The sequence below is a fragment of the Leptidea sinapis genome, chromosome 26 (genome assembly GCF_905404315.1).
Source record: "Leptidea sinapis chromosome 26, ilLepSina1.1, whole genome shotgun sequence".
NCBI lineage: Eukaryota > Metazoa > Arthropoda > Insecta > Lepidoptera > Pieridae > Leptidea > Leptidea sinapis.
In genome coordinates, this window is record NC_066290.1 from 1,373,941 (window position 1) to 1,401,612 (window position 27,672).

Here is a 27,672-nt window from a genome sequence, read left to right on the forward strand (position 1 = left end):
GGAAGTTGGGGTCTCCGAAATGGCCGTTTTGTAGGCATCCACAGCTTCTTCAGGTGGTGAAAATCTCTGACCACGCAATTTATTCTTTATTTTAGGGAAAGTATAGAAATTATTAGGGCTTAGGTCGGGGCTGTACGGCGGATGGTCTAATAATTCTATGTTTTCTTGCTATAAAAACTCTTTTGTTCTGTGCGCGGTGTGAGAACTCGCATTGTCGTGATGGAGGATGATGCGGCGGTTGCAGTTCTCTTTACGGAGTTCAGAAACGACCTGTGGCAAACAAATGCTAGCATACCATTCTGCATTAACCGTTGTTTGTCCCTCAAGAGGAATAGTCGCAACATGGCCGGTTTTGGAGACAAACGTGTCCACCATTTTTTTTGCAACACTCCGTGAACGAACAATTTTTGTTGGCTTTAACTCATTTTTGAACACCCAAACTCGTGACTGGTTTTTTCTTTCGGGTTCGTACGCGTATATCCAAAATTCGTCACCTGACACGATGCTGTATACAGCATTTGAGGATCCTGCGTGGAATCTTTCGTGAGTTCTGACGTACCAAGTAACGCGAGCCACTTTTTGCTCTTCACAGAGCAAATGCGGTATCCATCGGGAAAACAACTTTTTTACACCTAAATGTTCATGCATATTATTTGTATTTGACTCGTCCACGATGAAATTTAGCAAACCAGCGATAAAGTGTGGTTTTGGATGGGGTTTCAACACCAAATGCAGAAATCATCCGGTCAACACACTGTTTTTGTGTTAAACCACTTCGAAAGTCATAATAAATCATCGCTCTAGAATTTTCTAGAGTCAATTCCATTTTCTCAACGACTAAACAAGTTTGACAAGACTGAGAATCTTTTTTTAAATAAATAAATTGTATTCGATTTTTAAAACCAAGGAGTTTTCAATTAAAAAGATTTTAATAGGACAGGAACAGTGGAAATATTCCATTCCCGATACTTTTAGTGCAGCCTATGTATATACGTCTTTTATAATTTAATTTTTATTGTAATATTGTAAACTAAATAAGGCATAAATATAACAACACATCTAACAACTTTACTATTTATTTTTATTAAAACTTAATTAAAATTTATATTAAAACCATACTGTATCGATCATACTGTTTTATCTTGTCGGTTTACTGCCGTAAGAGGAATTGCATATGTAATTTGTAGATAAATTCGGAAACTAGATATTATCATGAGGATTAATTTCATATATAAAACTAATATAGTAAGTAATTATAAACTCTGATGCACAAAACAATAACAAAACACTTGACACACAATTATTCCGCAAATTTTCAATAAATTTTTTCTCTAAATTTTGGCTCGGATACCGGATATTTAAAGATAAGCCTATTACAATTACAGTATCGTTTCTGCATATTTAAATGAATTTACTATGTGTTAAAGGAAACAAAAGTATTGAAAGTAACAAAAATTAATGGAATATGCGATACAATGTATTCTGTAAATTCAGTAAGTTTTGAAAATATTACTGAAATAAGGAATTGCGTCAAACGTCTCGCAAATTTTTCGCTAACGCCATCTAGCGACATTACCAAAGAGAGCTCATCGCCAATGGGCTTCCATAGAAAACGCCAATGTAAAGAAGTGAAAAGACGCTGATTGTCATGTTAAATTGTAAACAGTAGATGACAAATGTAAAAAAATTACTAAACATAACAACGGTTAATGTGCAGAATTCAGAACTCAGATGATATTAATATTCGACAATTACTCTTAAATAACGTAGAAGAATAATGGCGGAAACTTTTTCTAAGAGTACTATTGATCAAATAAGTGAAAATTTAAAAAAATTAATTCAACAGGAAGCTTTAGCTGTAGAGGCAGAAGGTAAGTTCAGTTTAGTATTACTTTTGACAGTTTGACATTATACTAACCTTTAAGAAATTTGTTTCGATTTATTTTATTTAGTATTTACTACATAATATAATGAAGAAGTTATCAACAAATACTATCAAAGGAATTCAAAATTCTTATCGACAAAAAGAATTCAGCCCGACCCAATTTATAGAAAAGTGTTTAGAGACAGCTAAAAAGACGAAGGACTTAAACGCTTTTATTACTGTAACAAGTGATCTCTGTTTTAATCAAAGTACAGAAAGTGAAAGACGGATTAGGAGTAACACATGTAATTTTTTGGATGGTATAACTGTTGCTGTTAAGGACAACTTTTGCACTAAAGATATTCGCACCACCTGTGCTTCGAATATGCTCAAAAATTTCACTCCTACTTATAATGCTACTGTTTATTCTAAGCTAATGAACGCTGGCGCGTGTATTGTCGGTAAAACTAACTTAGATGAGTTTGCCATGGGTTCAGGCACTGTGGATTCTATTTTTGGTCCCACACATAATCCATGGTGCCACGGTGAAAACTGTAGAATTCCTGGAGGAAGTTCCGGTGGCAGTGCTGTTGCTGTCTCCTCTGGAGCTTGTGTAGTCGCTATTGGCTCAGATACAGGCGGCTCAACAAGGAATCCTGCAGCACTATGTGGGGTTGTGGGCTTAAAACCTACATATGGCCTAGTATCTAGACATGGATTAATACCATTAGTCAATTCAATGGATGTACCAGGCATAATGGCTAAGAAAGTAGAAGATGTTTGTCTAACATTAAATGTTATTGCTGGCCCAGATGAGTTGGACTCAACAACATTAAAAACTAAGTTTAATCCAATTATAATTAAGGACGATATAGACCTATCAAAAATAAGGATTGGAATACCAAAAGAATATCATTGTGAGGGTATGAGTGATGAGGTTATAGAAACCTGGCAGTATGTGATAGACTTACTTGCCAATGAGAAATGCATTATGAAGTCAGTATCTTTACCACACACTTCTGTGTCCATAGCTGTTTACTCCATTCTTAACCAATGTGAAGTAGCAAGCAACATGGCAAGATATGATGGTCTTGAATACGGCCTGAGGGCAGGTGCTGACTATTCAACTGAAGAACTATATGCCTCAACACGGTCGGAAGGATTTAACAATGTTGTAAGGTCAAGAATATTTGCGGGCAACTATTTTCTTTTGAGACAAAATTATGAGAAATACTTCATTAAAGCTCTCAAGTTGAGGAGATTAATATCAAATGACTTTAACAATGTGTTCAATGTCGATCAGGGTGTTGATTTGTTGCTGACACCATCAACATTGAGTGATGCACCATTATATAAGGACTTTATATCAAAGAACAATAGAGATCAATGTGCATTTCAGGATTACTGTACTCAACCTGCTAATATGGCAGGCATTCCAGCAATATCTGTACCTATAAAATTGTCTAGAAATAAAATGCCTTTGTCATTGCAGTTGATGGGACCTATGTTGTCTGAAGAGTTGCTTCTCAATGTAGTGAAGAAAATTGAGAACTTGGTTAATTTCCCATTCTTAGAAATGCAATGACTTAGCACAAATACTATTATAGTGTACATATTGTTACTGCCACAGCTTGTGTTTGTTAAAAGATTGAAATTATAACAAAAATATTTATTAACAAGGCATACCTTATTTATTAAAAAAATAATTGAATGTAGATTACATGTACAAGATAGTGTGATAATAATAAATTGACATAGTATGTTAAAGATATGTTGCATCATTGATAACAGTGGTTTGTGCCTGGGATTTTGTAGCAGACATACTTACTTTTTGTACTTAGAAACATTTGCTTTTCAACTTCTTCTAGGAAGGAAATAGTTTAAGTTTATTATTAATTATAATTTCTTAAGCCATAAAGTCTAATTTTAGTTTTCCAACCCAGTTAATCTAATTTTATTTTGAAGCTTGTTATATTATTATTAGCCAGCTGTCTCAATGTGTTGTCAGTAGGCAATTATAAGATTTTTTGAAGTGAAACTTCTTTAGAATCATTGTGATTTCAAACCAGATGCAACAGAAAAAACGACAGGTAAGAGACACAAATACAAAAATGTGTAGGATGAAGCCGGCAAAGAATGAGACAGAAATATGCATACTATTTTATTTTTATGTATGATGCGAGTAGGTATACCTTAATATATTCTTATGTCATAAGCACGACTTATAACTGCATAGACACCAGGAGAACATAAATATGGTAGTGGTGTTAGTAATATCTTTCATAGCGGTTGAAATCATGTGTCATCCTAGCAACATGTACCAGGACTGCATATGCAGCTTAGAGGTTCATGCACAATGCAGGTTTCACTTCTGACTTGTGGACTTTGTACACATGCAATTTTTTTTGAGGGAAACTTCTTTAGAATCATTGTGATTTCAAACCGGATGCAACGGAAAAACTGACAGGTAAGAGACACAAATACAAAAATGTGTAGGATGAAGCCGGCAAAGAATGAGACAGAAATATGCATACTATTTTATTTTTATGTATGATGCGAGTAGGTAGGTATACCTTAATATATTCTTATGTCATACGCACGACTTATAACTGCATAGACACCAGGAGAACATTAATATGGTGTTAGTAATGTCCTTCATAGCGGTAGAAATCATGTGTCATCCTAGCAACATGTACCAGGACTACATATGCAGTTTAGAGGTTCATGCACAATGCAGGTTTCACTTCTGACATGTGTACCTTGTACACACGCAATTATTTTTTTATTTTTGTGTAAACTGTCACCAGACAAATGCCAATAACATGAAATATTATTACAGTATTCTTTTGAAAATATGAACTGGATTCCTCAATTTTTGTACATGATATAAAAAAAGACTGACTATAATAGCCTTTTTGGTCACACTAAATTTTGATTTATTATTTTATATCAGATGAAGAGCAAAAATTAATTTGTTGGGAAAATTATTTTAAAAATTATATTATTTTGGTAGTTATATATTATTTCGAAATATAAAAAAACTATGTTTACACAGAGGTACCTAAATAGTGTATATTGTTAGCTCATTTGAAGGTGGTATTAAATGAATAACCTTTTTTTTTAAATTTCAGACACACTAACAAAAGAAACATTATTATTACTACAAATATCTCTTAATAAATTGCCACAAAAAAGTAAAACAATACTTGAGTCAGTGGCTAAGAAACTGATTGAATTTAGACTAAGATCACTGGACAGAGCTTCAATAACATTACTGCACTCCAAGGAGCTCACTGATAAACTGCATGATGATTATGAGATTCTAAAACTAAAGCAAAAGAATGAGGAACTGCAAATGAAGATAAATCAAAATGAGAAGTTCATTGATGGGTTGCGGCAAGAGTTGGAGACTTCTAAAAAGTCTCTGGCGAATGGAGACCCAAACCCTAAAAATATAAATGAACATATACGACAGATCAAGTTGAGGTTGGCAACATATGAAGAATGCTATGAGAAAACAAGTGTAAGCATTATTTTTTTTTACAGTTATATATAACATTGGATGTTAAACAACATTATTACGTTTTAAGCATTCAAATTTACTGATTGGACAATCATCTCATGTAGATTTTTAAAAGGAAGATAAAGAAAATACTAGATTTTCCTTGATCAACGCGAGTGTAATACATTAAAATAAAACACTTTTAAAGGATTAAAATGCGTGTAATTTCAATTGTGTTTTTACATTAGTTTTTTCTTGGTCTTGTATGGTCCTGAAATGTCGGGTTAACTAAAATAAAAATGTAACTTTTACGCAAAAACCTAGTGTAAAACACATGTATAATTACACGCGTTTTAATCGTTTAAAAATGTTTTAAAAGGCTCTTAATTGTAATCTAAACATTATTTTTCCTTTAGTTTATGCATCGCCCCAAAAGTAACAATATTTTTGCATTAATATCAACAGCATTACTAACATTTAAAGTTATCTTCAACCTCATCATGATAATTTTTCATTCAACAGAATAAATATGCAAGTCTTGGTGTTCCTGATTCTATTATGCCCCAGTCACTGATGTCTGCATTCACAACACTGGCAACCCTGCGACACGAAGCTGCTGAGTTGAAGCTGAGAGCTGATGATGTTTTACTTGTTAGAGATGCTAAAGCAAATCTTAGAATTATAAAATAATTGTCGCCGTAGATGGATTTGTGATGCTATATGTGTAAGACCATATAAACTCATTATTATTGTAAGGTAATGCCATAAATTACATGTGTTTTTATTATATATCCACTTAAACATGTTTAGTATGATGGAAGCTGCACAGTTAGGTATGTAAGAACATCTAAATATATTGTTTCCTACTATAGTGCAGTTTTTAATTACTTTTGTTATACATACAAAAAGGAAAAATTGAATTCTTTTTAGTAGATAGGTAAGTACCAAATTTTTTCTTAAATATTGTGTTGTTTCATAGCAAAACACGATAAAAAAGACTCATGTAGGTAAGTATCTTTCTTTATTGAATCAAGAAATTCGTTTTAATCGCGATGCTAATGCTATTCTAAATATAACAGTAATATATTCAAAGCTGATATACTACAGACTTGTCAGCAGTACATTAAAAGATAATATATCTGTAGAGAAAATAAATGTATTTATTTAAAATTACGCCCTTATTTTTGAATAAATTTAGTGAGCATATATAGGTTAAACATTTAGGTGCTCTTGTACCAACTATAAGTAATTTATTGTATATAGATACAATTGGTATGCTGAAGATTGTTAAAGTATTCATCGTACGATTATGATAATAAATATTATTAATTGTCATGTGTCGGTTCCAAATCCAAATCTGATTTAGGCTCCACTTTCTCGATGCAAGGCCAAGTACACACCTCTGCGACGCGAACTACAATCATAAATAAATACTTACCCCCTTATTCATAATAGTCTGCTAACTTAAAGCATTGCTAATTCTCACTCTGTCTTCTTCTATTGACCTAAGTCAGAATGAGAAAAAACACTCCTTAGCGGCTGTTTAAAGTTAGCGGACCATTATGCATGAGAGGGGTTAACCTTAAGGCATGTGTGAAAAATACAGCCACCGACATAGAAACAGGCCCAAAAGGCTTTTGGGTTGTTTTTATGTCGGTTGGGCCCTGGGCACAGGTACATAACCCGAAACCAATAAGTAAGGAACGAAAAAAATTAACAAAACTTTTAAACATGACAAATATTTTAGTGTCTGATTTATTAGATAGGTAACTACGTGTCGCATAATTGACAAACGTCATATAAGCGATAGTCTTACGGCCTTACAAATAAAGTTGACATAATGTTATAACTAAGCATAAACCAAGAATATGTAAGCTGTTTACAAATAGACATTTTGCTTACGAATGGTTTGTTCGGACGTATAACGTTTCCCGCGTTTATTTGCAAGGCAGCTTGTCATTAGGAAAAACTTCAGAATTATCATTGCACCTATTGACAGTGTTGTCAACGATAATGTAAACATTTTTGACGAGCTCGACCGACGATTCTTGTCAGCGAGAATTAGATATACGCGCATTTAATTTATCAGGGCTGGACTGAACGCGATCATATGTTTTCTTCTTTTCTTTTCTCTCGCGTACCTACTGCCAAGAAACATGCGTAGTAATTATTGCTGAGAATATAAAAACGTACGAGCCACCTGATGGTAAGTGATCATAGCCGCCCCAACTCTCTTACAGCAGCAGAGAAATCATAGGGGCGTTGCAGGCCTTTTAGACAGGTGTAAGCGGAAATTTTGGAAGTACTAGTTACTATATTACTATGTTGTGTATTCCTGGAACACGCCGTTCAACATACTTTGGATGTGCGCTGAAGAAAGTTCCGTAAAAACCACACTTAGGAGGAACGCCATACTACAATACTACAACATAAATGGTTAGGACGATATGTTTATTGCGTGTATTGCAATGATAGAATCTGGCGGCTGCAACCACCTCAAACAGTGAACGACGCGCGTCATCTCTACGCAACGCCAAGCCATCGAGCCGTTCACAGAATACTAGATTCATGACGATTCGAGCAGCTCTGCGTTGCTGGCGGTTAAATACGGTTCGAGCTTTGATACTGGGCTTCACAAGACCAGAGATACTAACAATATATAGCTACTCAGTAGCGGCCCGAACTGCTTTTTATAAGGAGAGCGCTAAGATGTGGTTCGGCTTGAAGTATTATCTAGCTCTATTGATGACACCCAGTTTATTCAAAGTCAATGTAGCTTGGCCTTACAATATTAAGACCCAGTATTCTGATACCAGGCTAGTCATAAAGTGTGTCGAAGAGCGGTAATATTAGATTAGACCAACCTGGAATGAATTTGTTCTTCTGTGATTCTGTCCCTTAAAAATAATAGAAGAATATGATTCACGACCATACTTACGAGTGGCACGCTACGATGGCCGTTTTGACGAAATACATCAGCCACTTTGCATTATCTGCTGCTGGGCGCCTGACGGATTGTAAAACTTAAAAGGTAATTGGGTTGTCGGGGTCCGCTGTTTCAAGACGAAATAGATTACAGTTTTGGACATTATTTGGATGAGTTTAAGGAAACCTACCCTTCTGCCTCTCAGGGGAATGCTTAACCAGCAACTCCATGTTGTGCTGACCGTCTCCCAGTTGCCCACGCAAGCCCCATAAGAACGTGCCATTGTTGGTGGTGCTGACAGCAGCATCTCTCATGGTCTGCAGACACTTATCTCGAGGGTGCACGGTCTGGCAGTGGATCTCAGAGCGGAGGTGGCTGTAGTGCGTTTGAGTGGAGTGTGTCTTGCAGTTCACGATGCTGGCCTACATCAGTCGATATTTTAATAAGAGAGATATTTTAAAGAAGCTTTTTCGTTTAGAATTTAACTTTTTATACGATAAAATTTGAAATTAAAATACTTCTCGGAACAAGGAACAGGAAGAGTTACATAATGTTAAGTGATCACCACCGCCCAAACTCTCCTGCAACACCAGAGAGATCACAAGAGCATTGCCGGTCTGTTAGGAAAGTGTAGGTACCCATGTCGTATCTTCATGAAAACAGCGCGCAAGAAAGCTAATTCTACAGTGTATTACGTGGCAGAAAGACCTTTGGAAACTGCAATGCAGAGAAACGCCGCACATCCATATAGTGAGGATGATATTGATGTTTGTGCCTTGTGGCCTGTCGTGTGATGTTGGAATTCGACGGTAAGAGTGGGGTGGAACTGCTCTTCAGAAACACCGTGATAAACGCGTCTCTGTGACCTCTAATGACGTCTCTATGCAACGCCAAGTGATCTTCGTTCACAGCAGCTCGATCCCCGACAATTCAACCGTTCCCCGTCACAACTATCTATATATATACTAGTTGACTCCACAGACGTTGTTCTGAAGATAATAAAAAAATACTGTTTTATAGGAATTTGCCAATAATATTTCAAAACATCAAGAATTATTTCGTAAAAAATGCTCCCTGTTGTTATAATGAAATTGTTTCACAGCGGAACTGTCAAAGCGTGCGTCACATGTTCTCTCATAGAAAAAAAGTCCATAAAAAAATTTAAATTAAAAATAATTATGGGTCCCAAATCGAACCAAAAACTATCCTGTCTCAAGTTGGACCAAACTGCACTCTTTGAAGTAATCCCCATTAAAATCCGTTCATTAGTTTAGGAGTCCATCGCGGACAAACAACGTGTCATATATTAGTGTTTATGTAAGTATATTAAGATAAGAGATTTCCACGTATATAGTCACTCATCACGATATCTCTGGAACCATTAGAGCTAAAGACTTGAAATTTGGTAGGAATATTCTTTTCACTGATTAGAGGTCAGATAAGGATTTTCCAAAATTCCATCCGCAAGATCCGCAATTATGAACAGAACAACATCTGTCGGGTCAGCTAGTATGTATATGTCTGACTATGTATGTGTGTTAACCATAATATCTTAGGTAATCCCTCATTCCGCTCAAACTGGCTTCTTAGATTGATAAATATAATAATAATAGAAGGCAGCTAGATATGTCACCTACCCACTGACACGCTCTTCGTTTCCACTCCCACAAATCCCATGTGTAGTCTTTCTCTATGTAGCTTTCTATCGGATGCGCCTCTGTCTGCACGTCGCGATCACATACTTTTGCTGTAAGTAGTTAAAACATCCCATTATGGTGCGACTTCATATTACGCGAGCGCCCAGACCCAACGCACTCGCCGAGCGTGTAAGGCACAATGCAGGGCGCCTATTTCTGCCGTGAAGCAGTAGTGTGTACGCATTACTGTGTTTCGGTCTGAAGGGCGCCGTAGCTAGTGAAATTACTCGGTAAATGAGACTTAACATCTTATGTCTCAAGGTGACGAGCACAATTGTAATGCCTCTCAGAATTATTGGGTTTTTCAGGAATCGCAAGCCGCACTGCATTGTTATGGGCAGGGCGTATCAAGCACCATCAGCTGAACGTCCTGCTCGTCTCGTCCTTGTCATAAAATAAATGGAATGGTTAGCAGTCACTTACAAACGCTCGCTGCTAGGGGTCTAAGTGACGATCTCAGCGCACGCGCATTTTTGTAGTCGGTAGGAACCTATGTGTCATTGATAAATCGAAATATGAATATTTTACATTCACCAGTTTTGACTTGGCTTTGTTCCTTGATAATGCGTATAAAACGAGCAAGTTCACTTCATGTTCATGGTTACCTTCAAGCTCCATCATCAGACCCTGGAAATCAACCACTACTAGGGTGTTTGCCAAGACAAACAAAAGAGCCCAAGCTTGATTGGTTTATCTTGTTAAGTTGAGAAGTTTCCATGACCACCATTCAGCTCCATCATAAGACGAGCTCTACGGTATGATATTATAGCATTGTCAGTAAAGATACGCAAGTGTACCAAATTGCAAATGGAACGAACGTCATGAGGTGATGAACGTCATAATTTTTCAAGATTTGACCCAAACTAACATTCATTAACACGGAAAGATACAAGTTTGTTAAGTTAATAAGAAAAACTAAAATTTTCCTTGGTTCTAATCGTTAGTGGAGGCTGTTGTAGTAATAACTTACATTACAATCGAATCCTATATGTAAACAATAGAGCAGCTAGGCTATGTTAAACTGTTTTAACAATAAATCATCGATATTAATAAAGCATGCTTGATAAATTTATGATATGAGATGTTTTTTTACATAATCTGGACTCTAGTTAAAGACTATAATCCAGTGACATACTCTTAGGCTGCGCCCTGACGACCAGTGTGTGGATGTGCCTCACTCGCTGCAACTCGCTCCGGATGTCCAGTAAGTTGATGAGATGAGGGTTCTCTCGCGAGTATTGCACCACCTCCAGGATATACCTGATACATTGACGAACACTGTTACAGAGAGGTCATGGCTTATGTCGGCCATCGTTGGCTGTGCGTAGTACTTACATTCGAATGCAATTTTTGATGTAAAAATCACTTATTCAAAGTCTCCATCACCCATTAGGAGAGAATCAACCGACAATAAAGTTAAACTGTCTAGTGATCGTGATAGTAGGGACGATACCTCAGTTCGACGTATTATAAGAATAATAAAGAGGGTAGATCAATAATTACTCGCTCATGACTTCAGTCTCCGCTCCGTGAATGTCGTCACTTTCCGGGGTTATAGGGTTATTAAACAGATTCAATGAGTCCTTGGCTGTCCTAAACATTTTAAAAATACATAGGTACAATACAATAATTACGTGAGCCAAAAACTGTCAAGATTGAGGCTTCCCCTCGCTCCTATCACCGTACTGTTACGTGAGGACTCATTTAAACGGTTTTCCTATAAGCCCTATTGCTCTTTGAAGGCAGACAAAAATAAATAAATTAAAAAGACAACTAACCTTTCTGGGTCCTTACTGAAGCGCAGAGCCATTCTGACTGTGCACAGGGCATATAGTTTGTCCTTGTGCTTGATCAGCCCGATCTTCATGTTACTGGGTACTAGAGCTCCTACACTGAGGCACACAGCGCAGAAACCCAGAAACTGTAACAACACGTGGTATAAAATAAAACAAGACGAAAAAATTGATGAGCCTGGCGGGTAACCTGCGGATAGCAAGGTCAATTTTTGATTGAGCACTACTATATCACATCATTTCTAAAAGGAAATGCAGTATTCACATCACAACTATTTGTGGTATAAGCCAAACGACCTATGATTGTGTTAGATACACTATGAGAGGTTATGAGCTAGCCTCTGGATTTCGCTCACCTCTGGGTTTCTCTCACCAGGCGCGAGGTTGTCGATAGCGACGTAGTTCTGAAGTGAACTGATCGACATACGATCCTCTGCGTTCACCAACCCCGCATTCTGATCTTCTGTCACCACGCTCCTACCTGACAAGTGACAATGGATCAAGTTTTTTGCAGTTTCTTCCCTTGGCTTTCCTTGAAATACAACGCCAGCGACGATTATGAAATTAGAAAAGTTTCAAATAAAATGACAGGGCGCGGTTAGCCTGGAGAAGACATCAAATATATATTTTTTTTCTATTGCATAAATTACTTACTAGTATAGTGTCCGGTAGTTTATAGATACACATATCACATATGAGATTCATTAAAATATATTATCTGAATTTCCAAAAATGCAATCCTGTAAACGTTACAGCCATTTATTAATTGAACCAGGCAATCACTTCTTGGGCTATATTTCTTCACAGATAAAATTATGAATTGTTTTAGTAACTCCACATTATCGTGTCGCTTAGAGCATGCCATGCTCTCTAAAACTGGCCATAAGTCATATGATTGCTTTTTGCTTAAACGCTTCAAACATATCTGTTGGCTAGGAATTAGATCGGCTCCTAGTCAGTACCGACTTACGTAGTAGCTACGGACCCTCCTACTCATAATCCACCGGATTAATATCAAGACTAGATGACGGGCAGTCTTCAGCTCTGATGGAGTCAGTTAACGTTTGCTTCAAACCACAGATCGTGGGGTTTTGGGGTTACAAGCCCCGTGCTGAAAGGACTATTCTTGGTTATAGAACATGGTGTTGCTAATCGGCTTGACCACCCCAGGAATCGTATCTTGATTCACCTGTGTCGAAGTTTTGATAACTTTAAAAAAAAAAACCCACATTGTTCTATAGAGATTCTACTTGTATTAGCATGTTGCTTGGTAATAAAAATTACGATAGCAAATATGAAAAATCTATGCTTTGACTACCAGTTAGAAGTTGTTTTGATAAGCTTTGATGATATGATTATACAGAGCTTACCTTGTAGCATCATATCGACCATGGGATAGGGTATCTTCATCTGCTCCTGAATGCCAGCCAAGGTCGTCATGAGACGGCTGACAGTCGATACCAAGTACATAATGTTCTGCATACACCGCCAGTCCTGCCAGAGCTTCGCAAACAACGGCTGAAAGTATTGAAATTATACGAAAAATTTAAAAATACTTGTCTTTATTACTTTATCAGCTCACCATCTGTCAATGTAGAGGTGAGAATTAATCATCATCATTTCAGCCGGATGACATCCACTGCTGGACAAAGGCCTCCCCCAAAGATCGCCATGACGATTGGTCCTGAGCTGCCTTCATCCAACCTATTCCGGCGATTTTGACAAGATCGTCGGTATATCTTGTGGGGGGCCTACCAACACTACGCCTTCCGGTACGTGGTCGCCATTCGAGGACCTTACTGTCCGTCGACCTATGTGCCCTGCCCACTGCCACTTCAGTTTTGCAATCATTTGGGCTATGTCAGTGACTTTGGTTCTCCTACGGTTCTCCTCATTTCTGATTCAATCTCGTAGGGAAACTTCGAGCATAGCAATTGAGAGCCATTGTCCGCTGAACAACAATGAGCTTCCTCGTAAGGCCCATAGTTAGCGACCACGTCTGCGTTCCGTATGTCATCACTGGCAACACGCACTGGTTAAAAACCTTCGTCTTCAGACACTGGTATTTGGGACGAGAAGATTTTACGGAGCTTCCTGAACGCTTCCGAGTTGGATTCGACGAGGGTCTGAGAGTGAGTAAGAATTAATAAATTATAGGAAACATTCACAGATGTAGTAGCGGCGAAGGGCATATTTCGGATTACACGATTCTATAATTTCCATAAATGGACTTAAAGAAGTAGCTGGGCCTACCTAATGGGGCATATACGAGTGGGACTCAAACACGAAAAACAAACCGCAATATTTTGTTATTACAGTATACTGCTCTCGTCATCTAATTACACAAAAATGGAAAGAGCCTGTAATTGCTGTAATGCCCAATTATGAGCATCACTGAAATTAAAGGCTCTTGAAATATTGTTTTGAGCCGGCACATCTTTGAGTATTATCAAAGAATATATAAAAGTACAAGTACGGAAGTCTCACTCCGCAAATTCAATTAAAGAAAAAGGGACTCTTGCGGTCATAAAATAAGGTGTTATTCACATCGCACAGCGCTATTAGCCTACATTTTTATTTACCTAGAAGTAGCCTCTCTTTCTATCGCGTAACTCTTACCTCTTCTGACGACATTAGGGTTGTCTTTTATACCTAAAACTGTACCTACCTAGTATAAGGTTATCAAATAAAAATAGTTCAATTTTTTCTATAATATAAATAGGTAGATATGTAATCAGTATTTTAAATCAATAGAATTTCGTTGTCAAACCTACATTAGTTGTGTATGCATTGGAAGACCACGACATAGTCAAACAAGTAATCTCGTTATAATAATAATCACTTAAATTAGACTGTTTCAGAGTTTTATGAGGCTTAAAAATAATTTTGGATTGCAGATACTTTTAATATGCTTTTTTATGTTTCTCCATTTTTAAATAATCGGTAGGACCGGTGAAGTAGGTGACGTACAATGCTCGCGCGTGCGTCACTGTTTTTGCCGAAAAATCGACAACGATATATTCGCAACGATACGATAATACTCCGAATATATCGCACTTACCTACTCTAAAAAATTATCGTATTCCATATCGTTTATCGTAACAACATCGTAACCATAGACTAATATTTTGATTTTTTTACGATATAACGAGTAGAGTGAATGAATTGTGCGCAAACCTATAAAAACTAAATATTATCTAAGCTATGTCGCTGTTAAGTGTCAAAAGTCAAAACATAGCTTAGGCGCTAAGGACCATGCCAGACTCTGCACCACCAAAATGATACTAAATGTATCATTTACACAAAATATAAATATTAAAAAATTCTGCAATGAATATAATATGACCATTGAAAATTGAGTGATTAATACAAAACTTGCGGATAATAAAATGTAAAAAAAAGTAAGTCAACCCTTCTCGTCGACTTCCTATTTCTCAGACAGCCATTTGCATTACTTTCTACGCATAAGCGATCAACAAAATGACTTAAATTACTTGGTAGTAAAAAAAATCCTGTTGAATAGTAAATCACATTTTATTTTTTTAATAATATTTATTAAGTATTTATATTGTATGGCAAATATATCTATACATTTTGAAACGATAATAGCAACGACAGCCTAGAAGGTGTCGTTGAGATTATCGTAAAAGTGACGTTTGATTGTTTGTCAAATTCGAATATTCGTCTCTGACATTTTCAACTAAGAGTAGGGTTAGGACCGATAATATCGAATAATGTTTCGTTCGTTCAATCATCGTTTCGACACTGAATACGATGTACCTAAGAGTAGAATTCGACACGACTAATGCCACGATATATCGAATATCGATTTTAGGAGTAGGCCTGCATCGGCCGCCGCGCGTAAATACGATTTCGATACCTACACGGGGAGTTAAACATGCACAGGTCCGTCTTATTTATTTTTTGTCTTATGCATTAGACAGAAATAGGTGTGATGGCAAACAATACTTCCGATAATAACAGTAGATAATGCAGAGAGAACCAATATCTCTGAGACACATTGACAATAATCTTTTATTTAAATGACCTTCATTTCGTCATTTCGTTCCATTTTAATTAAAAATAGGTAAATAATTCTAAGTGCAAAACGCGTTATGCCAAGTCATTATTTGTTGTTATTCATGTGAATAGATTGTAACTATGATGATGTTATAACTAGATATAACAATGGTGGTCCGTGTCTTGTTCCTTCCTGTGACTGACACTTTCATAGCACGTCATGGTTTGTCACGGTGTAGGGGACAGACACCTAGATACTCACAAACACGGTGGCAACAGGCACGGCTGCCTTGTACTTGACAGCGGTGTGCACTTCCTGCAGCGCGGCTCGGAACCTGTCCACGTATTGCTTGCCACAGTGGACCATGCTCTCCACATCCGACAGCAGCCAGCGGATGAACTTCTCGTACTGTCGGTTGAACGCAAGCAGATCGAATACCTGCTTATACTTGTCTCTGGAAACGAATTCTTATTGCCCAGGTACATTATACTCAAAACATACGACTTAGGGGCCTTCAAAGTTAGATTTATGTGCATATTCAGCGTGGCGCTATAATGGAGACATTAAATGAATACACACTTCACAGGTTGAGCTATCTAATTTTATCGTAAATATTTCTAAAATTTAAAGTAAATAATATATTTAAGAAACTTAATTATAATCAGACTTAAATGTTCGCATAAGACGGCACGAAGTTGGTGTCAGTACCTACTTTAGCGCGCGGCTACTAGATTTCTTACAGGTTATTATGGAAAATTTAATTGCTTAGTTTATATATATAGTAAAGTATTTCTACCCGTGTGTTTATATAATGTCGCCATTGTAGTAACACGCTGTATATGCAAGCTCATCTGGTGCCTATAAAGTATAATAATGACTTTCTACGTCGAAGGCGATAGGTAGTCATGAGCCCAGTCAGGGAATATGTACTATCTCTACTTTATGTGCGCCTAGTACCAATAAAAGAATTCACTGTACAAATAGACGAATCATTCTCTCTCACTCGCATGTAGCGGGACTGAGATAGCCTACTATGGTATGTATCGTAACCACATGAGTAAATAAAACAGGTACAGAGAGAAAGCTTCACACAACAACGCGAAATTGCAGTGTTACAATGATCAGGGATATGTGTTGTTGCGTACTCGGCGAAACTGGTTATTCGCACAGCCAGTTGACAATCTCAGGATTAGCGAGGCCAGTATTGACAGAGTGGAAGACCTGTTATTGGCACAAGAGCTGATCTGACAGCTAACATTCAGTAATAGAAATGCATATGAAGAATAAGAAGAACAGGTTACGTTACTATCAGATAATCATCTCGTTGTCTCATCTCGTGCTTGAATGCTTGTCACTTCACGTCACGTCGTCACGTGATATCGTCAAAAAATATCAAGCCTCAGTTATAGTCGACGCAGGCAATGTTATAAAATATCTTCAACTACATAAATTTAAGATAAGTATAATAATTAAATAAAATATAAAATGGTGACTTACTCCGTAAGCGAGCTATTATTCGGTATATCAATGACCACGTTTCCAGTTTCTTCCTGGAAATATATTTAAAAATAACTGATAATCGCACTGAGACTACAATGATCCATTATTGGCTGTGTCAACTTTAATTCAAGCCTAAAAGACAGGTCATCGAGTCAATTGCGACGAAAATATTCAAATGAACGTTATTTAGTTCTTCATTTAACACAATTTTTCATGCAAAATACCTGGTCTGACCATAAGTGAAGTTTTCAAGGAACTTTCTTCCACGTACGACTAAGCTGTGGAATGAGTCTCCATATACAGTGTTTCCGGGACGATACGAGATGGATACCTTCAAATACTCTTTTTTAAAGTGCCGGCAACGCTCTTGTGATTCATATGGTGTTGCAATAGAATGTCGGTGGCCGTGATTACTAACGTTAAAAAGTTCGTGCAAATAAAAATATATCTATTTTTATGACATAATATAATGTAAAGAAACTTATATATATTTATTTATTAAAGTGTTAGCAAAAAAACCTACTATTCCAAAATCTTTGGATTAATAAACGCAGGCCTTTAATCGGTGACCACGAATCTATGAATTTACGCAAGGTTTCTATGGGAAAATTAGTCACAGCTTTAGAGATTTTTAAACCACCTACTCGATGTCAGCGTATCGTTTAGCCAATCCCATGTCTTTAAAACTTACCATAATTTGTAGCCAAAAGCTTTCAGATTTAGATTAGACGTGAGCGAGTCTTTAGCTCTTATAAAGTCTGGAACGTTGACTTCTAGCCAAGTGTGGGTAGTTCGTGCCTTGTGACAAGGTTGTTGCAGAGGTTTTGCTTGGAACTCCAAGTTATATTTCCAAAAAGCGTATTGCTAAGCGGTTTCCTAACACAGTACAAGAGTGTCTGTTGATACATTTTGGCTCTAATCTACTCCAATTTCACAAATATGTATGTATTGCAATCCTATTTTTCCTATTTTTCTTTAACACCCCATTCCATTAATGTCATTTAATATTTACACATATAACACTTTGAAACAACCCCTTAAAAATTTGAAAAAAAAATAAGTAAGAAGGTACCTGATTGAAAGTTTTTAAATTGTAATGATATTTATTACTCTTTCGATTTACTATCATGAGAATGATAAATATACCTTAGCTTAGACATATTTTGGTGCCTAAATGTAGTAAGTAAGAAATATTATAATTGGTAAAAATAATCTATATATATATAAAAAAGAATTGCTGTTCGTTAGTCTCGCTAAAACTCGAGAATGGTTGGACCGATTTGGCTAATTTTGGTCTTGAATTATTTGTGGAAGTCCAGGGAAGGTTTAAAAGTTTTGAATAAACATGAAAATGCTCGGGTTTAAATAAAAACAACAATTTTGATTTTTCTTTGACGTGTCCCCGTCAGAAATCGAATTGAAAGAATAGTTGAAAATGAATAACTACTCGTAATTAGATTTTTTATATCTATATGTCGATCCATCCTCTATATCGATTGATGCCTTAGACATAGAGTGCCTCCTTCTATCTTTGTGAGTGAAGATAACCGCTACGTGAGCGACAACTTTCTTACTTAAGTTATCCTCTGTGATAGTGACATTTCAAGTTATATGCTCTTTTTTTGTTGATCTTTTGTGATAGTGACACTTTACTGCTAAGTGCACGAGAACTTTTCCCATTTTATTTAATATAATTAACGATGCCGAGGAGTAGACGACCTGAATTAGGTTCGCAGTCAATCAAATGTGCGACGAGCTACCTCACGTGCTTACCGCAATGATGACCAGAGACAGATCAAGGAAATAGTCGCATTGATATGTCAGAATTGCGCTCTTTAGTGAGTGACAATGACATAGATAGGCTTAGAATGCAACAACTTCGAGCACTGAACGTATTTTTGGGTAATTCTCTTTGGTGCACATTAAACACAACAACAGCGAGGACGACATAGTGAAATAGAGCGATTCCGCGGACGCAGTGCTACTGTGATGGAACTGGAATGAGCTGCGTCCCACTATGATCCGGCAATAGTTAGTCTATTGCGGGATCATAGTATCGCCGAATATGCCGACAAATCGGTAACAATTGGGGAAATGACAATAATTTGTAAATATTGTTAGGCGTTAAACTACAGTGATGACTCTACTGAATTATGTTGTGCTGGAGGAAAAGTAAAGTTGTAGCACCACCAGATCCTTTACGCTCTTTAGTTTCTGGGATTGGAAATCATTCTAAGCGCTTCTTGGCCAACATTCAGAAATATAACAGCTGTTTCCAGATGACATCGTTTGGCGTTACACATATTATACAGGACAATTTCATGGCCACTTTCAAGGTATTAACCATAATATCTATATAAAATTTCCGTGTCGCGGTGTTTGTTACCAAACTCCTACGAAATGGCTGAACCGATTTGTTTGCATATTGGGTAGGTCTGAGAATCGGCCAACATCTATTTTTCATATCGCTAAATGATAAGGGTGACCCACCGCTAAATATATACCCCCTTATTCATAATAGTCTGCTAACTTAAAGCATTGCTAATTCTTACTCTGTCTTCTTCTATTGACTTAAGTCAGAATGAGAAAAAACACTCCTAAGCGACTGTTTAAAGTTAGCGGACCATTATGAATAAGGGGGATAGTTTATTTATTTATATTTAATTATGATTCAGGATTAAAAAATACACTTCAAATAAATAAAATAAATATCACTTCAAATTTTCACCCATCAACGATCAACACCAATTTTTGTATCGCGATTTTTATATTATTCTGTTCCATTCACAGAAATATTGTTTCAAGATGGCAATCGAATATAATAATTACTGTAGTACGATACATATTATGTACGATTTAGTAATATTTGGTAGATCTGAGAATCGGTCGTCATTTATTTTTTATACCCCAAAAATATTAATTATTGATTTTTTTCTTATTACTTTAAATGGCAATACAACGTTTGCTGGGTCAGCTAGTAATAAATAAAAATCGCTACAAATAGTCTAACATATACATAGACATAATATATAGTGGATAAAATTATTTTAAGACGATTAAGCTGTGTTAACGAAAAAATATCCAATTTATACTGTGACACTGTGTGTTAGTAGTGAAGCAAACATATTAAATTCTGTGATAGTGCTCAAATTATCCTTAACAATATATCCACAGATTTCTACAATAATAAACATAATTATCACGCACAGCTTACAATGTAATTATTAGCAGATTACAATAGAATATTAGTTGAAGTGTCTAAAAATACAACATAAATAAAATCTGTTGTGTATAAAGTGAAAGAAAGTGGTTCTAACAAAATACTAATCAGCTGACGAAATCCACAACAATAGTGACAAGTAGTGACAACATCAGCAATAATTTATCGCTTCCCATCAATTGAATGTAAAATTTCAATCTAAACTAAACATCGTGAATGGCCTAATCAATAACAGTGTGTTACACTGAGTCCATAGGTCACTAGTTCTAATCTCAGTAAACTCATATTTTTTTTTTGTGTCTTTCTTTAATTATTATAATATTTTTTTATATAATTTATTATAATAAAATATTTTATAATTTAAATTTATAAATTGAAATAAATTTAAAAATATTAAGTATCTTCAATTCAGGCTAGGTGTGCATTGATCTTTTAAAATCTCACCTAATAAATCTATCTATAATAAACCTATCTAATATATAACAAAACCGCGCTCATCCCCCTACCACGTTGCGACAACATAAAATGGACGGCGACAATATACACAACCAGGTAGGGACATCAGGAAATGTCACCCTCCGAAAGAACAATTTGCAACGCAACCGGCCGGACGAAATGCAATCACTGGTTTCAGAAATCCGCTTATTGAGAGAAGGTATGGCAAAGCTTCAAACTGAATTCACAAGCCACTTCGAGACTTTATCAGAAAAACTTCAGAACTACAATACACGTATTCTTAAGCTAGAAGAGCAAGAAAAGGAGAATTCTGTACTTAAAATAGAAGTTTCTGAGCTCAAACGCCAGCTAAACCAACAGGCCCAGCTATCTCTTAACTCAGAGCTAGAAATAATAGGTCTCCCTGAAACTCCCAACGAAAACCCATTTCACATGGTTCTAACTACAGCCACAAAGATTGGGATGAAGCTAGAAGAAGCTGATGTGAACTTTGCATCCCGAGCAGGCCCACGCCATTCCAGTGGTAAAAATGACAGTCGACCTCGTCCCTTGGTAGTATCCTTTGTTCGGAGGGCGAAGCGCGAAGAGTTTTTCAAAAATGCGAAAATGCGGCGCTCGGCCCTAACCACCAAGGACATAGTACCAGCTGGACCCGAAATGAAACTGTTTGTAAATGAGCGCCTGACCAGTACTAACCGGCGGTTATTTCGTGATGCCCGGGCTTGGATTAAGGAGAATGGATTTAAATACTGCTGGACCCAAAGAGGAAATATATATATCAGAAAGCACGAGGGTCGAGACGGAAGCCCGGCCCATCAGATTCGTTCTCTTGAGGATCTCCAGAACTTCTCAGACAAACGTAACGAATAACTTTAGTAAAACATATATGTATTTTGTTTTTTTATCTTTAGAAATTTTGTATTTAACTTCGTTCAAAATATTTCTTTTGAAATTTAACACTCTCACTCAACTTAACTCAACACACACCCAAACAGTCACACATACTACAATATTTGAAAGAAAAAATCTTAAACAAACACTTACCTTTAAAACAAACCCCAATGCACGTGCACGTCCTCTTCCTTGTATGGGCGCTTTTACATCGTGGTATTTATTACTTAGAAAACAAATTTATTTTATAATTATCCATTTTCTATGGCTGCTTTAGATCTTATGACTGAAATTGATAATTCTTTTGACATTAAATGCCACATTATTTCTAGTCCGGAAGTATGTTATCCCATTATAACAAAATATACACTTAAAATTCTTCAAGTAAATATCAGAAGCATGCAGCGGAACTTTGATAATTTCTTATTGACTTTAGCTAGAATCGATATACCGTTTTACGTTATTATTCTCAGCGAATGTTGGATTAATGATTACACCACAATTAAGCAAATAAATGGTTATATAGCACACAGCACAAAAAAGTACATCAACAAATCAGGTGGGGTCATCGCTTACGTAAATAACAAATGGTCTGCGGAAGTTTCCGAACCTGATATAGCCGAACCAAACTGTTTGAAGATAAGTGTATGCAAAGTTTTCACAGTTCTAGGTATTTACCGTTCTCCGTCGTTCCCTAACACTGACAACTTTATTCAGTCCTTGGACCAGCTGCTCAAGTCAGTTAACCGACACTCTTGTCTCATACTGTCAGGTGACGTGAATATTAACATTATAGAAGAAATAACTACTGAGCAAACATCAAGTTACTTGGAAGTACTTGCTTCACATGGGCTACTGTCGTCTATCAACAAACCTACACACAGTAAAACCTGCATCGATCACATATTCGTCCCATGTAACCTTCATGCCGAATCGATTGTGTGTACCACCGAATCGAGTGTGTGTATTAAGGTAAGTCGTTCATAATTTTGCATCCACCCCTGGATGACTCCTGGCCTCATTAGGTGCTCCAAACAAAGAGATAAACTCCACCAAATATCAAAAAAATTTCCTCATGATGAAACTAAAAAACTAATCTATTCAAGATATCGTAACTTCTACATTAAACTCTTAAGAAATATTAAAGCTGAACACGAAAAAAAGGAACTAGTTGCTCACAAAAAAGATCCAAGAAAGCACTGGCAAACAATCAATAAAATAACACATCGCAATTGCACAGCTCCTCCAGCGCAAGATTTAAAATACATAAGAAACAATGAGACAGAGGCCTTAAAGATTTGTAATGAGTATTTTACTTCAGCTGGTCAAAACCTTGCAAATACAATACTTGGTCAAGAAAATGGAACCGAAGAATCGCTTGCAGCCAAGGTCAAAATTAACTCATCAGCACTAAGCTCAATATTTATAGCGCCTACAGATAAACATGAAGTTCTCGGTCTCATTCAGAAATTAGACCCTCATAGCTCCCCAGGTCTTGATTACCTGAATAATAAAGTCCTAAAGTCAATGGGCCCTGCAATTGCTGAACCGCTAGCGGCGATTTTTAATCAAAGCATCGAAAGTGGTACATTCCCTAAGGCATGGAAAGTTGCGGCAGTTGTACCGATCCATAAAGGTCAATCAAAGATGGAACCCAGTAATTACAGGCCGATATCACTATTAGGGTCTGTCTCAAAACTATTGGAGCGCATTGTGAACTAAAGAGTAGTCGCTTACCTTGAATCTAACTCCCTTATAGCGAATCGGCAGTTTGGATTTAGAAGGGGCAAGTCAACAGAAGATGCAGTGACTCTTCTCACAAAAGTTGTTGCCGCCCATTTAGACGAAGGAAGGGCCTGTGTAGGAGTTTTCCTAGATTTATCGAAAGCCTTTGATACAGTTTCAATTCCCATCCTACTGCGAAAACTCGAAGCATACGGGTTCCGAGGAATTATACTGGATTGGTTTACCAGCTATTTGACGAATAGAAGCCAATGTATTAAAGTTGGTGATAAACTTAGTGACCTGAGACCAATATCCTTCGGGGTACAACAGGGCAGCATTTTAGGTCCTACTCTGTTTTTATTATATATTAATGACATAATGTTTATCCCATTACAAAATGCTGAGATCCTGTGTTACGCTGATGACACAGCTATTGTTTTTCACGGACTCTCTCGGGATACCGTTTACGAATATGTCGAGCAAGGTATGTCACTGGTATCATACTGGCTGAAACAAAATATTCTAACTTTAAATTCTTCTAAAACTAGATTTCAATGCTTTTATAAGACTTCTGCTTCATCACCAAGCCAACAGCAAAATCTTAAAATTCACAGTACAAACTGTACAAGACGTCCAGCTCAAAAGTGCACTTGTGATCACATTAAAAGAGTTAACGCAATGAGATATCTTGGAATAGTCGTAGACGAAACATTAAGTTTCAGAGATCACGTTGCTGCTGTCTCAACTCGTTTACGAAAATTGGTATACACCATTAAATTGCTTCGAGAGTCCGCTGAGCTTTCATTATTAAAAAGCATCTATTTAGCCCTCGGACAATCAATCATAAATTACTGCATTCTAGCCTGGGGAGGTACAAATTCCACCAACCTCATAAAATTGGAAAGAGCGCAAAGAGCCGTGTTAAAAGTCGCTTCGAGGAAACCGATTAGATACCCAACGAATGATTTGTACAGCGACGCTCAGGTACTCAGTGTTCGAAAGCTGTACCTGATAAGATTGGCGATGCATGTCCACAAAACAGCTCTGAACTCAAAAGAATACAACACATTGCTTAAAAACCGAGTTTACAAATTGCCTGTTACTAATGTCAAAACTGCATTTGCATGTCGCTTTCCAACCTTTTTGTACCCCCGGATTTATAATAAACTGGTCCAGCTATGTAAATTTAAAGAACACTCCATCTTCAAGGCTAAAGAGCTTCTATCAAAATATTTGATACAACTATCCTATATGGAAACTGAAAATCTTCTTAAGGTACAATCCTAAAAAATACACACAATACATATACACAATACACACACTTTCATACACACAACACATATACACACAATTAATACTTGTATAGTTATTACTGTTACTTTATTTCTTTATATGATTGGTAAAATTTTAGTAATCAGCTTGTTGTCACTAGCCGCTTGTATATCTTTATTTTCTGTTAATTCTACTATTTCCCCCACGAGACAGGCAACGCCTAGTGTGGGGGTCAGTATAAAATGTTAATTTGTATATGAAAAGTGCGAAATAAATGATTTTGTATTTTTTGTATTTGTATATCTAAGAAGATATCTCAATCAACCAGAAAAAGATTTTTAAATAAAAATTTAGACAACCATAGCATACCATTCAATAAAAAATAATTATCAAAATCAGTAAAAATAACAGCTTTTGAAAACATTCTCGCTTTTTAATGTCGTTTAAAATTCAAATTCAAATATTTTTATTCAAAATAGGATGTGACATCACTTATTGAAAGTCAAAAACTACCACTCATTCCAAAAAGAATGCCTCAGATCTGAGAAGAATGGGCGCAAAAAACTCAGCGGGGTTTTTTTTCATCTAATAAATATGTTTACATAGTAATATAGTACAATTAAACTTATTATTTAATAGCCTGAGGGCGGTCACTCCATTCCCAATCTGTGGTATCATTAAGAAAGTCATTTATGTTACCTTTACCACACAAACGTTTTTTAACAATTCTTTTGAATAACGTTATACTTTTGTTTTGAACATTTTCTGGGATCTTGTTGTAAAAGCATATACATCGCCCCACAAAAGACTTACTTACTCGACTTAGCCGAGTAGTAGGCATTATAAGTATATGTCTGTTCCTGGTGTTAACATTATGGTTATGACAGTTTCTGGTAAATTCACTTATGTGCCTATGAACATACATTACATCTAGCAGAACATACAACTAGGACAGGCCAATCGAGATTATTAGGTACCTTGATCAAACAACGTAACACAATTACGAAAACTACTTTGTTTACAATATAATTAAAATCACCAAAGATATCATAATTCATTACATCTCATACCTGAATGGCTATTGAGTCAGTCACTGCTGTGGTCAGCGTATTCACCCGCTGCATTACTGCGATCAGGGAGTTAGACAAGGACGCTAAACATGCCTTTCCGGCATCTACCAAGTTAAACGGCACTGTGGAGAAAAATCGAGTTAAAACATGAAACTTTTGAATTAATAAAACACTGACTACCTTATAGCATATATGAAGAACATCTTCAAGATAAAAAGCGACACCAAATGGGAAGTGGCGGTGCTGTGGCAGAGGGCGCTTGCTAGCGATTACGTGGGTAACACTGAAAATGTTTAGAACTGGCCAGTTAGAAACATTGCTAATGAAAACTTTTGCTGAATTTCAATTTTAGAACTCTTTGGTAACATAATGTAGTATATTGCATTCATTTGTCATTTGTTTTTGTGAATTGGCGACAAATCTAAAACTCTTGTTACACGTGAAAATGAACCTAATGCGAGAAAATTTTCGGTCAATGATTTTTTATGACTTTCGTTGTGAGCTTACTCTAAACCGAAGCTATGATAGGCTGCGGTTAGCATTTCTTAATGAAGCTCGTACCACTATTTACAATTGGTTTAACGAGTTAAGCGTGGAGGTAGCAATCTCAATCATGATCCGCATGTGGGACGACCTTTAACAGACACTACTGAAGATAACATCAGTGCTGTGCGACGCATGATAGAGGAACATAAGAGAGTGACCTATCAGCAGATACGGGCAAGCATTGGTATGAGTTAAGTTCAAAAAATATTACACGAACATTTAGGCGTCAGGAAGCTTTGTACCAGATGGATTCCCCATACTTTAACCGACGACCAGAAACACCTTCGCATGGACTGGTGTTGCCAAATGTTGGATAAGTTCAACGGCGGTGACTCAAATGCTGTATTTGACATCGTCACAGGTGATGAAAGCTGGATATATTGCTACGAACCCAAAACCAAAAGACAATCAGCTCAGTGGGTGTTTCCTTCCGAGGATCGGCCAACTAAGGTAAAGAAAGGAAGAAGTCAAAGAAAAAAGATGATTGCTGCTGATTCTTTGGTCGGAAAGGTCATTTCGCGATAGTTGAGCTAGAAGATGCAAGGACAGTTACTGCAGACTGGTATGTCAATCGCTGTTTCCTGTTGTCTTGAAAAATTCGACAGCAGCGCCCTCGAAGCAGGATTCCTTCACCACGACAATGCTTCAGGGCACTCCGCAAAACGGACTGTTGAATATTTGACTATGGCAGGTGTCGAGATAATGAGTCATCCGCCGTACAGTCCTGACCTGGCGCCCTGCGACTTTTATTTATTCCCAAAAACTAAAGATAAAATTCGAGGTATTTGCTTTACGAGCCCTGAAGATGCGGTGAAAGCGTACGAAAATGCCATAGAAGAGACCCCTAAAGAAGAATGGGCCCACTGCTTTTCTCAGTGGTTCCATCGAATGCGACGATGTGTAGAGAGGAACGGATTACTTCGAAAAACAATAAAAGTATTGGCAACTTTCTACATTAAGCTATTTTCTAAACATTTTCAGTGTTACCTAGGTACTATATTATAGTAAGGTACAGCAGTAGGGGGTTAGAACTTCTGAGTTCTGAGGTAAATCTCAATCTCAAAGAGGTTAAATCTCAAAACTTTATATTTTTGATCTGCCTATTATTATTATAAATTATTTTCAAATACGTAAGTCAAATGTCAAATTTAATTGTAATATCTTGAATATAGATATCACTTCACACTAT

At 36.7% G+C, this 27,672-nt stretch overlaps 3 protein-coding genes across 3 annotated transcripts; 2 read left to right on the top strand and 1 right to left on the bottom strand.

The window, feature by feature from the left end:
• Positions 1–1,618: 1,618 nt before the first annotated feature.
• LOC126972312 (uncharacterized) lies at positions 1,619–6,235 on the top strand. Its single transcript, XM_050818974.1, has 3 exons — positions 1,619–1,871; positions 4,996–5,387; positions 5,889–6,235. Exons 1-3 carry the CDS (start codon positions 1,778–1,780, stop codon positions 6,054–6,056), a joined length of 654 nt encoding a protein of 217 aa, XP_050674931.1. The 5' UTR covers positions 1,619–1,777; the 3' UTR covers positions 6,057–6,235.
• On the top strand, positions 1,880–3,782 carry LOC126972298 (glutamyl-tRNA(Gln) amidotransferase subunit A, mitochondrial). Its single transcript, XM_050818954.1, has one exon. It carries the CDS (start codon positions 1,971–1,973, stop codon positions 3,447–3,449), a length of 1,479 nt encoding a protein of 492 aa, XP_050674911.1. The 5' UTR covers positions 1,880–1,970; the 3' UTR covers positions 3,450–3,782.
• Positions 6,236–6,376: 141 nt separating the features above from the next.
• Positions 6,377–27,661, bottom strand: LOC126972302 (cilia- and flagella-associated protein 206-like). Its single transcript, XM_050818957.1, has 11 exons — positions 27,614–27,661; positions 25,938–26,059; positions 17,301–17,353; positions 16,065–16,257; positions 13,153–13,300; positions 12,139–12,263; positions 11,768–11,910; positions 11,125–11,249; positions 9,930–10,039; positions 8,483–8,714; positions 6,377–6,780 (listed from the first exon to the last, which is right to left on the bottom strand). The coding sequence occupies exons 2-11, from the start codon at positions 25,989–25,991 to the stop codon at positions 6,692–6,694; spliced, it is 1,272 nt and encodes a 423-aa protein (XP_050674914.1). The 5' UTR covers positions 25,992–26,059; positions 27,614–27,661; the 3' UTR covers positions 6,377–6,691.
• Positions 27,662–27,672: the final 11 nt, after the last annotated feature.

Bases quoted from the DNA above. Each gene is read 5' to 3' on its own strand.
- LOC126972312 (XM_050818974.1), top strand. From the start codon at position 1,778: ATGGCGGAAACTTTTTCTAAGAGTACTATTGATCAAATAAGTGAAAAT. The intron at 1,872-4,995 runs GTAAGTTCAGTT...TTTAAATTTCAG, and splicing joins TTTAGCTGTAGAGGCAGAAG to ACACACTAACAAAAGAAACA. The intron at 5,388-5,888 runs GTAAGCATTATT...TTCATTCAACAG, and splicing joins AATGCTATGAGAAAACAAGT to AATAAATATGCAAGTCTTGG.
- LOC126972298 (XM_050818954.1), top strand. From the start codon at position 1,971: ATGAAGAAGTTATCAACAAATACTATCAAAGGAATTCAAAATTCTTAT.
- LOC126972302 (XM_050818957.1), bottom strand. From the start codon at position 25,991: ATGCAGCGGGTGAATACGCTGACCACAGCAGTGACTGACTCAATAGCC. The intron at 16,258-17,300 runs GTAAGTCACCAT...ATTCGTTTCCAG, and splicing joins AATAATAGCTCGCTTACGGA to AGACAAGTATAAGCAGGTAT. The intron at 6,781-8,482 runs GTAGGTTTCCTT...TTATGATTGTAG, and splicing joins TTCCCCTGAGAGGCAGAAGG to TTCGCGTCGCAGAGGTGTGT.